An 18,350-nucleotide genomic window follows, 5' to 3' on the forward strand; every position below is an offset into this window, starting at 1 on the left:
ACTCAGCTGTTCTAGTGGTCTGAGGCAGGTGTTAGATTACTCAGCTGTTCTAGAGGTCTGAGGCAGGTGTTACATTACAAGCGTTTTCAACGTTAATAGCAACGTTTTTTTGCTCAGAGATTTAACGATGCTCCTGATTCTAATGATGATCTTTGGCCTTTAGATGCTTTTGGGAAACCGGACCCTGGATAAAAACATCTGTGAAATGAATAAAACGTCAAATGTAAATGTTTTACATCCCTGCTGAAACCATCAAGTGATTTAAACTGTCTGTGAGAAAAGTGATATATAGCATTATGGAATGAAACTCTCTGTTTCCCCATCTGAGCTCAGAGAAGATGAGAGATGTAATGTTTGTCTCTGTTGTGTTGAAGACCAATCAAGCAGGAGAGACCAGCCTCCCCTGAACCCAGCTGTGTGTCCATGAAGAGTGACCAGTCTATGGGTCAACCTATATCCTTTAGAGAGGGAGACTTTTCTACTGAACAAAGGTAAGAAGAACTAATGGGTCCTGGTCTGTGAGTTAAACAACACTGTCTCTAGTCATTTCTCCTCCCATTTTCCCATTTATTGTTGTTGTTTTCATAATCCATAGGCTCATCCTTTTGTCCATTTTCATAGTCCTAACCAATATTAAACAAACACAACATTCCCTCCCTAAGTGTGTGTGTGTGTGTGTGTGTGTGTGTGTGTGTGTGTGTGTGTCTCATGTTTTGTCCACAGAAACCAACAGGAGAGATCAGAGTCAGACATTCTCAGTCGTCAGTCTTCCCAGAGTCATCAAACAGACCTGGCCTCCATTTTCAGTGTATGTGGTCCTGTTATGTACATCTGTTTTTGTTTAGCTCAAGTAAAGTTGATCTGTCAATCATTCATTAATGTGTTAATGAGAAGGCATTTAGTCTCTTGCTTAACTTATTTACTTGATTTATTTCAGTTGCTTGAAGAGAAAATGATGACATTTGTGAAGAATGAGCTGAAGATGTTCAAGAGGATTCTTAGTCCAGAACTCCCAGAAGGCTTTGAGAGTCAGAAGCAGGATAAGGAAGTGGTGGACGCTGAAGATGAGAAGCAGGAGAGCAGTGCCAGAGAGGGGGCTCTGAAGATCACACTGCACATCCTGAGGAAAATGAACCAGAAGGAGCTTGCTGACACACTAGAGAATTGTAAGAGCTGTCTGCCTCATGTTGAATGCTGTTTTTTAACATTTAAAAGCTGTAGCTAAAGTACAGCTAAAGTAGCTGTGTAATTCAATGATATTGTAGCAGCCTTAACACAACACCTAGTGACCTCATCAAGTAGCAGCAGGGATGTGTTGTGGTCATTAATTAATTTAGAGAGAGAGGGAGAGACAACATTAATAATACCATCAATAATAACAATAATAATATAATCAGTCACACCAGTCTGTAATGCGTTATGAAAACATTACACATTTATACAGTCAGCTAAGAGAATACATTATTATAATGTAAAACTTTATAACAGTCCTTCAATACTGTAGATATTGAAATATTAATATCCTCTGTGTTATTTCTAGATTCAGATGAGCTTGCTGTGATTTGCCAACGTGAACTCAAATCTAATCTAAAGAAGAAGTTTCAATGTGTATTTGAGGGGATCGCTAAACAAGGAAACCCAACACTTCTCAGTAAGATCTACACAGAGCTCTACATCACAGAGGGTGGAACAGGAGAGGTCAATAATGAACATGAGCTGAAACAGATTGAGACAACAACCAGGAAACAAGCAAGACCAGAGACTGCAATCAAATGTAACGACATCTTCATACCCTTAACTGGACAAGACAAACTTATCAGAACTGTGCTGACAAAGGGAGTCGCTGGCATTGGAAAAACAGTCTCTGTGCAGAAGTTCATTCTGGACTGGGCTGAAGGAAAAGCAAATCAGGATGTCCAATTTGTATTTTCATTCCCTTTTCGGGAGCTAAATTTGATGAAAGGTGAAAATTTCACTTTCATTGAACTTATCAATCACTTCTCAATGGAAACCAAACAATCAAGAATCTCCAATTACAACAAGTACAAAGTTCTGTTCATCTTTGATGGTCTGGATGAGTGCCGACTGCCCCTAGACTTCCAGAAGAACAAGATCTGTTGTGACGTCACAGAGTCAACCTCAGTGGATGTTCTGCTGACAAATCTCATCAAGCGAAATCTGCTTCCCTCTGCTCTCCTCTGGATAACTACCCGACCTGCAGCAGCCAATAAGATCCCTTCAGGGTGTGTTGACCAGGTGACAGAGGTACGAGGGTTCAATGACCCACAGAAGGAGGAGTACTTCAGGAAGAGATTCAGTGATGAGGACCTGGCCAGCAGAATCATCTCACACATAAAGACATCAAGGAGCCTCCACATCATGTGCCACATTCCAGTCTTCTGTTGGATTTCTGCAACAGTCCTTGAACACATGCTGAAACATAAGAGAGAAGAGATGCCCAAGACTCTGACTGAGATGTACACACACCTTGTGGAGTTTCATACCAAACAGAAGAATGAAAAGTATCTTGGGAAAGAAGAGACAGGTCCACACTGGAATAAAGAGAGCATTCTGTCACTGGGAAAACTGGCTTTTCAACAGCTTGTGAATGGCAATCAGATTTTCTATGAAGGAGACCTGAAAGAGGCTGGCATTGATGTCAATGAAGCCTCAGTGTACTCAGGATTGTGCACACAACTATTTAAAGAGGAATGTGTGCTGTACCAGGACACGGTGTACTGCTTTGTTCATCTGAGCATTCAGGAGTTTCTGGCTGCTGTATATGTGTTCCTCTCATTCATCAACAACAATGAGAATCTAATGGCTGAACCGCAATCAACGCCCAGGAACCTTTCTGCGCTGTTCAGAGACAAGGCTAAAGATACTGTCTACAAGAGTGCTGTGGATAAAGCCTTACAAAGTGAGACGGGAAACCTGGACCTTTTCCTCCGCTTCCTTCTGGGCCTCTCACTGGAGTCCAATCAGAAGCACTTACAAGGTCTAATGACAAAGACAGGAAACAGCTCACAGACCCATGACGAAACAGTCAAGTACATCAAGAAGAAGATCAGGGAGAATCCCTCTCCAGAGAGGAGCATCAATCTGTTCCACTGTCTGAATGAACTGAATGACCATTCTCTAGTGGAGGAGATCCAAAGCTACCTGAGCTCAGGAAGTCTCTCAGATCACAACCTGTCACCTGCACAGTGGTCAGCTCTGGTCTTTGTGTTGCTGACTTCAGAAAAGGAGCTGGATGTGTTTGACCTGAAGAAATACTCCAGATCAGAGGAAGGTCTTCTGAGGCTGCTGCCAGTGGTCAAAGCCTCCAGAGCTGTTCTGTGAGTAAATAAAATGACATATAAGAACTCATCATCAGGAAGCATTATCCAGTTTAGAGAAAATTATGTATTATAATATTATATTGAAAAACATATTGAATAAATGCATTGATTGTCACATTAGTATAACAATATGACCACACAGTTCTAGGAGATGGAAGATTAATCTATATGTTGTTTTGGATAATTAACCAAATGCATCTGCCATTGTCCTTCTACACTACTCATTAAATGAACAGTGTGTTTGTGAAGTCATGATGATCTCTTTGTCAGGCTGTCAGGCTGTGGAGTCACAGAGGAAAGCTGTGCTTCTCTGATCTCAGTTCTCAGTTCCAACCCCTCACACCTGAGAGAGCTGGATCTGAGTAACAATGACCTGAAGGATTCAGGAGTGGAGCTGCTCTTTGCTGGACTGGGGAATCCCCACTGTAAACTGGAGACTCTGAGGTCAGTATTCCTGTAGTTGGTCAACAAGTGATAACTGTTCACCAGATCCACATGTGTTTACCAGACAAACATAGTCCACACCATATGTGTTTGGACAGTGAAGATTACAGTTTTAAATTTGGTGCTAAGCTCTAGCATTTTGGATTTGAGGCAGAATGTATCTTATTAGGTGACAGTTCATAATGTCACCTTTATTTGGGTAAAAGCGTCTGCTAAATGGCATATATTATTATTATTATTATTATTTGAGAGTATTTTCATATATGTTTTACTGTTTAGAAATGAAAGCCCTTCCTGTATGTACAAAAGTATTCACCCCCCTCTGCATTTTTCCTTTTTTGTTTTCTTACAACCTGGAATTAAAATAGATTTGGGGGGGTTTGTATCATTTGATTTACACAGGAAAATATTTTTTTCACCCCCCCAAAGTCAATACTTTGTAGATCCACCTTTTGCAGCAATTACAGCTGCAAGTCTCTTGGGTCTCTTGGGGTATGTCTCTATAAGCTTGGCAAATTTAACCACTGGGATTTTTGCCCATTTTTCAAGGCAAAACTGCTCCAGCTCTTTCAAGTTGGATGGGTTCCACTGGTGTACAGCAATCTGTAAGTCATACCACAGATTCTCAATTGGATTGAGGTCTGTGCTTTGACTTGACCATTACAAGACATTTACATTTTCCTCCTTAAACCACTCGAGGGTTGCTTTAGCTTCAACCTCCACCCCAGTCTCAAATCTCTGGAAGACTGAAACAGGTTTCCCTCAAGAATGTCCCTGTATTTAGCGCCATCCATCATTCCTTCAATTCTGACCCGTTTCCCAGTCCCTGCCGATGAAAAACAAACCCACAGCATGATGCTGCCACCACCATGCTTCACTGTGGGGATGGGGTTCTCCGGGTGATGAGAGGTGTTGGGTTTGCGCCAGACATAGCGTTTTCCTTGATGGCCAAAAAGCTCAATTTTTGTCTCATCTGACCAGAGTACCTTCTTCCATATGTTTGGGGAGTCTGCCACATGCCTTTTGGTTGAACACCAAATGTGTTTGCTTATTTTTTTCTTCAAGCAATGGCTTTTTTTCTGGCCACTCTTCCATAAAGCCCGGCTCTGTGGAGTATACAGCTTAAATAGGTCCTATGGACAGATACTCTAATCTCCGCTGTGGAGCTTTGCAGCTCCTTCAGGGTTATCGTTGGTCTTTTTGTTGCCTCTCTGATTAATGCCCTCCTTGCCTGGTCCATGAGTTTTGGTGGGCGGCCCTCTCTTGGCAGGTTTGTTGTGGTGCCATATTCTTTCCATTTTTTAAATAATAACCCAACCCTGATCTGTACTTCTCCACAACTTTTTCCCTGACCCGTTTGGAGAGCTCCTTGGTCTTCATGGTGCCACTTGGTGGTGTCCCTTGATTTGTGGTGTTGTAGACTCTGGGGCCTTTCAGAACAGGTGTATATATAGTGAGATCATGTGACAGATCATGTGACACTTAAATAAAGTCCACCTGTGTGCAATCTAACTAATTATGTGACATCTGAAGGTAATTTGTTGCACCAGATCTTATTTAGGGGCTTCATAGCAAAGGGGCACCACTTTTCTGTTTTACATTTTATTTTTTAAACAAGTTATTCTAAAAATTTTTATCTTGACCAATTTTCATAGTGTTCAGTGCTTTTGTTATCAAAATCGTCATGAACACTTACCACTTCGCATCTTGGTTCAGACGAAGAGGAGGAAATCTGCTGTTATAATAATAATATAATAATATATGCCATTTAGCAGACGCTTTTATCCAAAGCGACTTACAGTCATGTGTGCATACATTCTACGTATGGGTGGTCCCGGGAATCGAACCCACTACCCTGGCGTTACAAGCGCCATGCTCTACCAACTGAGCTACAGAAGGACCACACTGTTACAATTAGCTTCACTGTCAAAATTGATATTGTTTGGACTGTGTGTTAAATTCATGTTTTAAGTATCCCTATATTTCTGTTATTACTGTGCTATCACTCTGTTATTAGTACACGTGGGAGTCTCACTGTTGATGGACCTGTCCTGAGTCAATGGTAACCATGTGTTGTGGAAATACGGTTTAGTAAACGTTGTTCAACTGGAACATAGTCGTTCACTGGGCGGCAGCGTAGCCTAGTGGTTAGAGTGTAGAGGCGGCAGGGTAGTCTAGTGGTTAGAGTGTAGAGGCGGCAGGGTAGCCTAGTGGTTAGAGCATTGGACTAGTAACCGGAAGGTTGCGAGTTCAAACCCCCGAGCTGACAAGGTACAAATCTGTCGTTCTGCCCCTGAACAGGCAATTAACTCACTGTTCCCAGGCCGTCATTGAAAATAAGAATGTGTTCTTAACTGACTTGCCTGGTTAAATAAAAGGTTAAATAAAAAAAATAAAAAATAAAAAAAACTCAACCAGCTGGTCAGTAATCACCCCTGGAGGTAATCATTGAGAACACAACCAGCTGGTCGGTCATCACCCCTGGAGGTGATCACTGAGAATTCAAAAAGCTGGTCAGTAATCACCCCTGGAGGTGATCACTAAGATCTCAACAAGCTGGTTTACTGCAATAATGGAGCTGGTCAGTAATCACCCCTGGAGGTGATCACTGAGAACTCAACCAGCTGGTCAGTAATCACCCCTGGAGGTGATCACTGAGAACACAACCAGCTGGTCAGTAATCACCCCTGGTGATGATCACTGAGAACTCAAACAGCTGGTCGGTCATCACCCCTGGAGGTAATCATTGAGAACACAACCAGCTGGTTTACTGTAGTAATGGAGCTGGTCAGTAATCACCTCTGGGACTTTTCATTATGTTGTTTTATTTGTCTTTAAAGAAACGTGGGATATTGTTAAGTTCATGTTTTAAGCCTCCCTATATTTCTGTTATTACGGTGATATCACTCTGTTATTAGTGCGCCTGGGAGCGTCAGTGTTGATGGACCTGGCCTGAGTGTCATGGTAACCATGTGTTGTGGTAATACAGTTTAGTAAACGTTGTTCAACTGGAACACAGTCGTTGTGTCATTTTGAGTGAACACTGTATACTCAATACAATCTAAATCTGATTCCTCACTGTCTAAATAGATATGGTGTGGACTGTATACTCAATACAATCTAAATCTGATACCTCACTGTCTAAATAGATATGGTGTGGACTGTATACTCAATACAATCTAAATCTGATACCTCACTGTCTAAATAGATATGGTGTGGACTGTATACTCAATACAATCTAAATCTGATACCTCACTGTCTAAATAGATATGGTGTGGACTGTATACTCAATACAATCTAAATCTGATACCTCACTGTCTAAATAGATATGGTGTGGACTGTATACTCAATACAATCTAAATCTGATACCTCACTGTCTAAATAGATATGGTGTGGACTGTATACTCAATACAATCTAAATCTGATACCTCACTGTCTAAATAGATATGGTGTGGACTGTATACTCAATACAATCTAAATCTGATACCTCACTGTCTAAATAGATATGGTGTGGACTGTATACTCAATACAATCTAAATCTGATACCTCACTGTCTAAATAGATATGGTGTGGACTGTATACTCAATACAATCTAAATCTGATACCTCACTGTCTAAATAGATATGGTGTGGACTGTATACTCAATACAATCTAAATCTGATACCTCACTGTCTAAATAGATATGGTGTGGACTGTATACTCAATACAATCTAAATCTGATACCTCACTGTCTAAATAGATATGGTGTGGACTGTATACTCAATACAATCTAAATCTGATACCTCACTGTCTAAATAGATATGGTGAGGACTGTATACTCAATACAATCTAAATCTGATTCCTCACTGTCTAAATAGATATGGTGTGGACTGTATACTCAATACAATCTAAATCTGATTCCTCACTGTCTAAATAGATATGGTGTGGACTGTATACTCAATACAATCTAAATCTGATACCTCACTGTCTAAATAGATATGGTGTGGACTGTATACTCAATACAATCTAAATCTGATACCTCACTGTCTAAATAGATATGGTGTGGACTGTATACTCAATACAATCTAAATCTGATACCTCACTGTCTAAATAGATATGTTGTGGACTGTATACTCAATACAATCTAAATCTGATACCTCACTGTCTAAATAGATATGGTGTGGACTGTATACTCAATACAATCTAAATCTGATACCTCACTGTCAAAATAGATATGGTGTGGACTGTATACTCAATACAATCTAAATCTGATACCTCACTGTCTAAATAGATATGATGTGGACTGTATACTCAATACAATCTAAATCTGATACCTCACTGTCTAAATAGATATGGTGTGGACTGTATACTCAATACAATCTAAATCTGATACCTCACTGTCTAAATAGATATGGTGTGGACTGTATACTCAATACAATCTAAATCTGATACCTCACTGTCTAAATAGATATGTTGTGGACTGTATACTCAATACAATCTAAATCTGATACCTCACTGTCTAAATAGATATGGTGTGGACTGTATACTCAATACAATCTAAATCTGATACCTCACTGTCTAAATAGATATGGTGTGGACTGTATACTCAATACAATCTAAATCTGATACCTCACTGTCTAAATAGATATGGTGTGGACTGTATACTCAATACAATCTAAATCTGATACCTCACTGTCTAAATAGATATGGTGTGGACTGTATACTCAATACAATCTAAATCTGATACCTCACTGTCTAAATAGATATGGTGTGGACTGTATACTCAATACAATCTAAATCTGAAACCTCACTGTCTGTCTTTTGACTGATACTGCTTTTTAAACTGGTCTGGTCAGTCTACTCAAATATTTGTACAATAAATGTTTCTATCTACAAGCAATAATTTGATCATTTGTCATTTCTAATAATGATACATTCATTGATTTATGAATAGATAAGGCAGGTTTCAGGACACTGATATATCTGATAATGTTGAAAAAATATACTGCCACAATTTTCACCACCAAAGAATATCAGTGTGATTTTAATATGATGTGATTCTTTGCAGGCTGTCAGGCTGTCTTGTCACAGAGGAAGGCTGTGCTTCTCTGGTCTCAGCTCTGAGGTCAAACCCCTCACACCTGAGAGAGCTGGATCTCAGTAACAATGACCTGAAGGATTCAGGAGTGAAGCTGTTCTCTGCTGGACTGGGGAATCCCCACTGTAAACTGGAGACTCTGAGGTCAGTATTCCTGTAGTTGGTCAACAAGTGATAACTGTTCACCAGATCCACATGTGTTTACCAGACACACAGTCCACACCATGTAATGGTGAGAGTTTACCATGTTTTGTTGTAGCCTCTGTTATTGGTAATGGTGAGAGTTTACCATGTTTTGTTGTAACCTCTGTTATTGGTAATGGTGAGAGGTTAGCATGTTTTGTTGTAACCTCTGTTATTGGTAATGGTGAGAGGTTACCATGTTTTGTTGTAGCCTCTGTTATTGGTAATGGTGAGAGGTTTACATGTTTTGTTGTAGCCTCTGTTATTGGTAATGGTGAGAGGTTAGTATGTTTTGTTGTAGTCTGTTATTGGTAATGGTGAGAGGTTAACATGTTTTGTTGTAGCCTCTGTTATTGGTAATGGTGAGAGGTTAACATGTTTTGTTGTAGCCTCTGTTATTGGAAATGGTGAGAGGTTTACATGTTTTGTTGTAGCCTCTGTTATTGGTAATGGTGAGAGTTTACCATGTTTTGTTGTAACCTCTGTTATTGGTAATGGTGAGAGGTTAGCATGTTTTGTTGTAACCTCTGTTATTGGTAATGGTGAGAGGTTACCATGTTTTGTTGTAGCCTCTGTTATTGGTAATGGTGAGAGGTTTACATGTTTTGTTGTAGTCTGTTATTGGTAATGGTGAGAGGTTAACATGTTTTGTTGTAGCCTCTGTTATTGGTAATGGTGAGAGGTTAACATGTTTTGTTGTAGCCTCTGTTATTGGAAATGGTGAGAGGTTTACATGTTTTGTTGTAGCCTCTGTTATTGGTAATGGTGAGAGGTTAGCATGTTTTGTTGTAGTCTCTGTTATTGGTAATGCTGAGAGGTTATCATGTTTTGTTGTAGTCTCTGTTATTGGTAATGGTGAGAGGTTAGCATGTTTTGTTGTAGCCTCTGTTATTGGTGATGGTGAGAGGTTAGCATGTTTTGTTGTAGCCTCTGTAACTCTCTCACACATTATTATTCATGATTAATTCATGATCTTTCTCAATCATGGCAGTCACAGGCTTGATGTCATCATTGTGTTCAAGAATATGGGACTTGAATTTGACTACTTTACTACACTACTTATGACTTCTTCAAATGGGGGACCAGATACATTAAGTGCTTTTATTATTCTAAATATTGAAACATATGTATTAAAATATCCTCAAATTAAAAGGTGACATTGTATACTGTCACCTCACGCTGGAAAAACATCCCAAGATGGCAGTCAGAAAAAAAGAAAAAGTTTTATTTACCCCAAATCTGAAATCCACAATAGAAGCTAGCCAGAAGCTAGCCAGTTTACTGGCTAACTTTAGTATTCAGCTAACCACGGTTTGTGGTCATCAGCTTTCCTTTAGCTCGAAAATTTATCGCCAGTTTTGTACAACGCGACTCAGACCAGAACATACCGGACCTATTTTTCTTTCCAAAACCCCGGATTTCAACCACAAGCTCTGGACATTTACACCTGGATCTCGCAGCTAGATAGCTGCTATCCGTGTGACTATTGGCTTACGTCGATCCCGGAGCAAACATCAATTATTCAGAGGCTAGCCAGCTGAAGAGTTCCATCAGCCACTCCTGGGATACAATTACCTATCCGGACCCATTTTACTGCCAACGCGGACCCCACCGGGCCTTCACGACTGGACTACCGACGTTATCTGCCCGAGGGAGTTATCCAACTGGCCCCTCCATCGCAACATTACCTGAACGCCCATCTGCGGTCCGCTAATCGTTAGCTGTCTTATCGGCTGCTATCTGAATAAGTCTATCGTACCATTTTTCTTGGGTCACTATAACTACATCTATTTTGCCAATTGGATTGATCCCCTCTACCACACGGAACCCCACTAATCCTACCGACAGAAACGTACGAGGTGGCTAAAAACAGACCTCTATCCTATGCTAGCTTGCTACCGATGGCTCAGCTAGCTGTCTGAATCGCCGTGACCCCAACCAACCTCACTACTCACTGGACCCTTTTGATCACTCGACTAAGCATGCCTCTCCTTAATGTCAATATGCCTTGTCCTGTTCTGGTTAGTGTTTATTGGCTTATTTCGCTGCAGAGCCTCTAGCCCTGCTCTTTATACCTTATCCAACCTTTCAGTTCCAAATGTATTTATTTATTTTGCTCCTTTGCACCCCATTATTTCTATCTCTACTTTGCACATTCTTCCAATGCAAATCTACCATTCCAGTGTTTTACTTGCTATATTGTATTTACTTCGTCACCATGGCCTTTTTTTGCCTTTACCTCCCTTATCTCGCCTCATTTGCTCACATCGTATATAGACTTGTTTATACTGTATTATTGACTGTATGTTTGTTTTACTCCATGTGTAACTCTGTGTTGTTGTATGTGTCGAACTGCTTGGCTTTATCTTGGCCAGGTCGCAGTTGTAAATAAGAACTTGTTCTCAACTTGCCTACCTGGTTAAATAAAGGTGAAATAAAAAAATAGAAAATACATTTGAAAGATTTGATCTCAAATCAAAAATGTTGGAGTATAGAGACATATTTAAAATGTTAGCTTCACTGTCTAAATAGATATGGTGTGGACTGTATACTCAATACAATATACATCTGATATCTCACTGTCTGTCTTCTGACTGATACTGCTTTTTAAACTGGTCTGGTCAGTCTACTCAAATATTTGTACAATAAATGTTTCTATCTACAAGCAATAATTTGATCATTTGTCATTTCTAATAATGATACATTCATTGATTTATGAATAGATAAGGCAGGTTTCAGGACACTGATATATCTGATAATGTTGAAAAATATACTGCCACAATTTTCACCACCAAAGAATATCAGTGTGATTTTAATATGATTTGACTCTTTGCAGGCTGTCAGGCTGTCTAGTCACAGAGGAAGGCTGTGCTTCTCTGGTCTCAGCTCTGAGGTCAAACCCCTCACACCTGAGAGAGCTGGATCTGAGCTACAATCACCCAGGAGACTCAGGAGTCAGACTGCTCTCTGCTGGACTGGAGGATCCACACTGCAGACTGGAGAAACTCAAGTATGTAGAGGGTTTATGTCAATGTTCATATCAGACATGTTTGACTTATCAGGCTAGCTAACACAAACATTCTGACCACTTTTTGAACAATTTATTTGCTGAATGTGTTTGTGTGAGTATGTATGTGTGTGTGAGAGTTCAGGTGTATCACTCAATGACTGTCTGTTCTTCTGCTTACCACTACAGTGTGGAACATGGTGGAGAGAACAGAATGAAACCTGGGCTTAGAAAATGTGAGTGTTGACTGATGTGAAGAATATGACTAAGAATAAGTCTTAATTCAAGTTAAGTAATAGTCAAAGACCACCATCATTACTGAATTGGTCATTTTAAATATCAGAAGCAGAAATCAGGGACACCAAGGTTTACAAAGAGTTGCTTTGACAATGTGTGTGTCTGTGTGTGTGTGTGTGGCGCGTTCGTGTTACGTTAGAAATGTGTGTGTGTTCATGCATGCATACAGGTGTGTGTGTGTGTGTGTGTGTGTAATTCATGTGAATAAGTGTGTTTTATATAACCATACAGTATAACATATGATCATTTAACAAGTCTTAAGTTACCTTAACATCTCCTTTTGATACCTAGAAACATCTACATTATTAAATTAATTAGTGAAAAGTGAGTTAACATTCTAATGTGAATGATGATGATTTCTAATATTGTGTCTGGTTTCATCCATCAGATGTCTGTGATCTCACACTGGACCTAAACACAGTAAACAGACGCCTCTCTCTCTCTGAGGAGAACAGAAAGGTGACATGGAGGACAGAGGAGCAGCCGTATCCTGATCACCCAGAGAGATTTGAGGACTGGGGACAGGTGCTGTGTAGAGAGGGTCTGACTGGTCGCTGTTACTGGGAGGTAGAGTGGAGCGGGGGTGGGGCTGTTATAGGAGTGACATATAAAGGAATCAACAGGAGAGGAGGGGGTTATGACTGTTGTCTTGGATACAATGACAAGTCCTGGAGTCTGACCTGCTCTGACAACAGTTACATTGCCTGGCACAATGATAATTCCTCTACCATTGACATCCACCCATCCAGCTCCCACAGAGTAGGAGTGTATCTGGACTGGCCAGCCGGCACTCTGTCCTTCTATAGAGCCTCCTCTGACACACTGACCCACCTGATCACATTCACCTCCACATTCACTGAGTCCCTCTATCCAGGGTTTCAACTTTATGTTGAAGGCTCCTCAGTGTCCCTGTAATAACCTGACACACAAACTTGACACACACACACACACACACTCACACCCACTTGACACACACACACGCACACTAGACACACACACGCACACTAGACACACACACACTCAACGGACACACACACACGCTGGATACACACACACACTGGACACACACACTGGGAACACACACACACAGACACACACACACACACACGTAGACACAGTCACACACCGGACATACACACACTCACATTGGACACACACTCACACACATACTCACACACATACACACACTGGACACGCACACATACAAACTGTTCACACACATACACACACACACTGGACACACACAGGACACACACACTGGACACACACACTGGACACACACACTGGACACACACAGGACACACACACTGGACACACACACTGGACACACACACTGGACACACACACTGGACACATACACACTGCGCGTCTTCCTATAATTGTGAGGACCTTGACTCAGGACCTTCAAGAAAGAATAGCCATTCAGGGCACCAGTCTAGTGAGGACCAGTGGTTGCTTGGCAGTTTCTGGATCACAGCTTCTATCCCAGTTCTATCTGCCTGTTAAATCAGTTTCTGGACCACAGGTTCTAGAACAGCTTCTATCCCAGTTCTATCTGCCTGTTAAATCAGTTTCTGGACCACAGGTTCTAGAACAGCTTCTATCCCAGTTCTATCTGCCTGTTAAATCAGTTTCTGGACCACAGGTTCTAGAACAGCTTATATCCCAGTTCTATCTGCCTGTTAAATCAGTTTCTGGACCACAGGTTCTAGAACAGCTTCTATCCCAGTTCTATCTGCCTGTTAAATCAGTTTCTGGACCACAGGTTCTAGAACAGCTTCTATCCCAGTTCTATCTGCCTGTTAAATCAGTTTCTGGACCACAGGTTCTATAACAGCTTCTATCCCAGTTCTATCTGCCTGTTAAATCAGTTTCTGGACTACAGGTTCTAGAACATCTTCTATCCCAGTTCTATCTGCCTGTTAAATCTTCAACCTAAACTGTTTCCATCAGACTATTAGAACATGACTGAACCTTTTGGTTCCTTTTCTGATCTTTTACCACTTTGCATTTTTATGATATATTTTACTGTTTGTGTTTGTACCACAGGAGATTGGTGGGACCTTAATTGGGGAGGACAGGCTTGTAGTGGCTGGAGGGGAATAAGTAGAATGGTATCAAACATGTGGTTTCCATGTGTTCCATTTCATTCACTCTGTTCCAGACATTATTATGAGCCGTCCTCCCCTCACCAGCCTCCTCTGGTATGTACTGTCCTATATGTGAGAGATCCAACAAGGAATTACAATGTATGTATTACTTTTAATACCTGCAAATGGCAAATAAACTACTTGAACTCCTTATTGAATGTCTGTAGCCGACTAGACTGTTGGCGTCTGACAAGAGGTGAAAATGTTACAGGAATATTCTGCAAATGTTGATGAAGACGTCACTCAATCCCCCAAAACAACATGCGGTCTTTCCACAAGACTCCAATGAAGTTATAGTGTGACGTTGTGAGTTGACATTAAAGTAACATTCTCAGAACATACTGCACTTGTTTTATACTGTTTTAGATGGATCCTCTGTTTATCATCTTGTTTTATACTGTTTTAGATGGATCCTCTGTTTATCATCTTGTTTTATACTGTTTTAGATGGATCCTCTGTTTATCATCTTGTTTTATACTGTTTTAGATGGATCCTCTGTTTATCATCTTGTTTTATACTGTTTTAGATGGATCCTCTGTTTATCATCTTGTTTTATACTGTTTTAGATGGATCCTCTGTTTATCATCTTGTTTTATACTGCTTTAGATGGATCCTCTGTTTATCATCTTGTTTTATACTGTTTTAGATGGATCCTCTGTTTATCATCTTGTTTTATACTGTTTTAGATGGATCCTCTGTTTATCATCTTGTTTTATTCTGTTTTAGATGGATCCTCTGTTTATCATCTTGTTTTATACTGTTTTAGATGGATCCTCTGTTTATCATCTGTTTCAACATTTAAACTCTTAAATTTAAACAATTTAAACAATTAAACTGTTAAATTTAAACAATTTAAACAATACCACCGTTAAAATACCAATGTGATCATTTGTTGTACGTCTTTTATGTTGAATAACAAATAGTACAATTATATATGGACATACGCTCCACATACACTGCTGATGTCGCAGAAAGGCCATAAAGATCATCAAGGACAACAACCACCCGAGCCACTGCCTGTTCACCCCGTTATCATCCAGAAGGAGAGGTCAGTACAGGTGCATCATCACCTCCCGAGCCACTGCCTGTTCACCCCGCTATCATCCAGAAGGAGAGGTCAGTACAGGTGCATCATCACCACCCGAGCCACTGCCTGTTCACCCCGCTATCATCCAGAAGGAGGGGTCAGTACAGGTGCATCATCACCACCCGAGCCACTGCCTGTTCACCCCGCTATCATCCAGAAGGAGAGGTCAGTACAGGTGCATCATCACCACCCGATCCACTGCCTGTTCACCCTGCTATCATCCAGAAGGAGAGGTCAGTACAGGTACATCATCACCACCCGAGCCACTGCCTGTTCACCCCGCTATCATCCAGAAGGAGAGGTCAGTACAGGTGCATCATCACCACCCGATCCACTGCCTGTTCACCCCGCTATCATGCAGAAGGAGAGGTCAGTACAGGTGCATCATCACCTCCCGAGCCACTGCCTGTTCACCCCGCTATCATCCAGAAGGAGAGGTCAGTACAGGTGCATCATCATCACCACCCGATCCACTGCCTGTTCACCCTGCTATCATCCAGAAGGAGAGGTCAGTACAGGTGCATCATCACCTCCCGATCCACTGCCTGTTCACCCCGTTATCATCCAGAAGGAGAGGTCAGTACAGGTGCATCATCACCACCCGATCCACTGCCTGTTCACCCCGTTATCATCCAGAAGGAGAGGTCAGTACAGGTGCAACATCACCACCCGAGCCACTGCCTGTTCACCCCGCTATCATCCAGAAGGAGAGGTCAGTACAGGTGCATCATCACCTCCCGAGCCACTGCCTGTTCACCCCGTTATCATCCAGAAGGAGAGGTCAGTACAGGTGCATCATCACCACCCGAGCCACTGCCTGTTCACCCCGCTATCATCCAGAAGGAGAGGTCAGTACAGGTGCATCATCACCACCTGAGCCACTGCCTGTTCACCCCGCTATCATCCAGAAGGAGAGGTCAGTACAGGTGCATCATCACCACCTGATCCACTGCCTGTTCACCCCGCTATCATCCAGAAGGCAAAGTCAGTACAGGTGCATCATCACCACCTGAGCCACTGCCTGTTCACCCCGCTATCATCCAGAAGGAGAGGTCAGTACAGGTGCATCATCACCACCTGATCCACTGCCTGTTCACCCCGCTATCATCCAGAAGGAGAGGTCAGTACAGGTGCATCATCACCACCCGATCCACTGTCTGTTCACCCTGCTATCATCCAGAAGGAGAGGTCAGTACAGGTGCATCATCACCACCTGATCCACTGCCTGTTCACCCCGCTATCATCCAGAAGGAGAGGTCAGTACAGGTGCATCATCACCACCCGAGCCACTGTCTGTTCACCCCGCTATCATCCAGAAGGAGAGGTCAGTACAGGTACATCATCACCACCCGAGCCACTGCCTGTTCACCCCGTTATCATCCAGAAGGAGAGGTCAGTACAGGTGCAACATCACCACCCGATCCACTGCCTGTTCACCCCGCTATCATCCAGAAGGAGAGGTCAGTACAGGTGCATCATCACCTCCCGAGCCACTGTCTGTTCACCCCGCTATCATCCAGAAGGAGAGGTCAGTACAGGTGCATCATCATCACCACCCGATCCACTGCCTGTTCACCCTGCTATCATCCAGAAGGAGAGGTCAGTACAGGTGCATCATCACCACCCGAGCCACTGCCTGTTCACCCCGCTATCATCCAGAAGGAGAGGTCAGTACAGGTGATTTCCTCCAGATATTTAGAACCTGTTGAGGCTAGGGGGCAGTATTTTCACTTTTGGATGAAAGGAGTGCCCAGAGTAAACGGCCTCCTACTCAGTCCCAGATGGGAATATATGCATAATAGTATTGCTGGTGGATAGAAAACACTCTGAAGTTTCTAAAACTGTTTGAAATATGTATGTGAGTATAACAGAACTCATATGGCAGACAAAAACCTGAGAAGAAATCCAAACAGGAAGTGAGAACTCAATTTAGAAAACAGTGCCATTGGTTGTCCATCTTAGATATGGATTTGCATTCACTTCCTAGGGCTTCCACAAGATGTCACCGTCTTTAGATTCTGGTTGTATGATTCTACTATAAAGGTGGGGCTCATAATAGCTCTTTTAGTGGGTGGTTTGGCAGAAAGCCTCAGTCTCGTTCCGCGCGGTCACGAGAGAGTGTCCTCCCGTTCCTATGCTTTTCTTCAGACAATGAAATTCTCCGGTAGGAACCTTATTGCTGATTAATGTTTAAAACATCCTAAATATGGATTGCATACATTATTTGACTTACATTTACATTTACATTTAAGTCATTTAGCAGACGCTCTTATCCAGAGCGACTTACAAATTGGTGCATTCACCTTATGACATCCAGTGGAACAGTCACTTTACAATAGTGCATCTAAATCTTAAAGGGGGGTGAGAGGGATTACTTATCCTATCCTAGGTATTCCTTAAAGAGGTGGGGTTTCAGGTGTCTCCGGAAGGTGGTGATTGACTCCGCTGTCCTGGCGTCGTGAGAGAGTTTGTTCCACCATTGGGGGGCCAGAGCAGCGAACAGTTTTGACTGGGCTGAGCGGGAACTGTACTTCCTCAGTGGTAGGGAGGCGAGCAGGCCAGAGGTGGATGAACGCAGTGCCCTTGTTTGGGTGTAGGGCCTGATCAGAGCCTGGAGGTACTGAGGTGCCGTTCCCCTCACAGCTCCGTAGGCAAGCACCATGGTCTTGTAGCGGATGCGAGCCTCAACTGGAAGCCAGTGGAGAGAGCGGAGGAGCGGGGTGACGTGAGAGAACTTGGGAAGGTTGAACACCAGACGGGCTGC

At 42.1% G+C, this 18,350-nt stretch overlaps 1 protein-coding gene across 50 annotated transcripts; it reads left to right on the forward strand.

The window, feature by feature from the left end:
- Window positions 1-335: 335 nt before the first annotated feature.
- LOC118382708 (NACHT, LRR and PYD domains-containing protein 3-like) lies at window positions 336-17,781 on the forward strand. 50 transcript variants are annotated; one of them, XM_052517914.1, is made up of 15 exons: window positions 336-491; window positions 724-808; window positions 938-1,166; window positions 1,541-3,338; window positions 3,612-3,785; window positions 8,833-9,006; window positions 15,471-15,557; window positions 15,694-15,751; window positions 15,820-15,887; window positions 15,956-16,023; window positions 16,095-16,230; window positions 16,299-16,434; window positions 16,639-16,706; window positions 16,775-16,910; window positions 16,979-17,781. In XM_052517914.1, exons 1-15 carry the CDS (start codon window positions 424-426, stop codon window positions 17,402-17,404), a joined length of 3,711 nt encoding a protein of 1,236 aa, XP_052373874.1. In that variant the 5' UTR covers window positions 336-423; the 3' UTR covers window positions 17,405-17,781. The 50 variants fall into 50 exon arrangements, 47 of the variants coding, with proteins under 47 accessions (XP_052373874.1, XP_052373872.1, XP_052373873.1 ...); XM_052517912.1 differs by lacking the exon at window positions 15,820-15,887 and having other exon boundaries at window positions 15,694-15,819; XM_052517913.1 differs by lacking the exon at window positions 15,820-15,887 and having other exon boundaries at window positions 15,471-15,547; window positions 15,616-15,751.
- Window positions 17,782-18,350: the final 569 nt, after the last annotated feature.

The sequence above is a fragment of the Oncorhynchus keta genome, unplaced genomic scaffold, assembly GCF_023373465.1.
Source record: "Oncorhynchus keta strain PuntledgeMale-10-30-2019 unplaced genomic scaffold, Oket_V2 Un_scaffold_9913_pilon_pilon, whole genome shotgun sequence".
In the NCBI taxonomy this organism is placed as follows: Eukaryota; Metazoa; Chordata; class Actinopteri; order Salmoniformes; family Salmonidae; genus Oncorhynchus; species Oncorhynchus keta.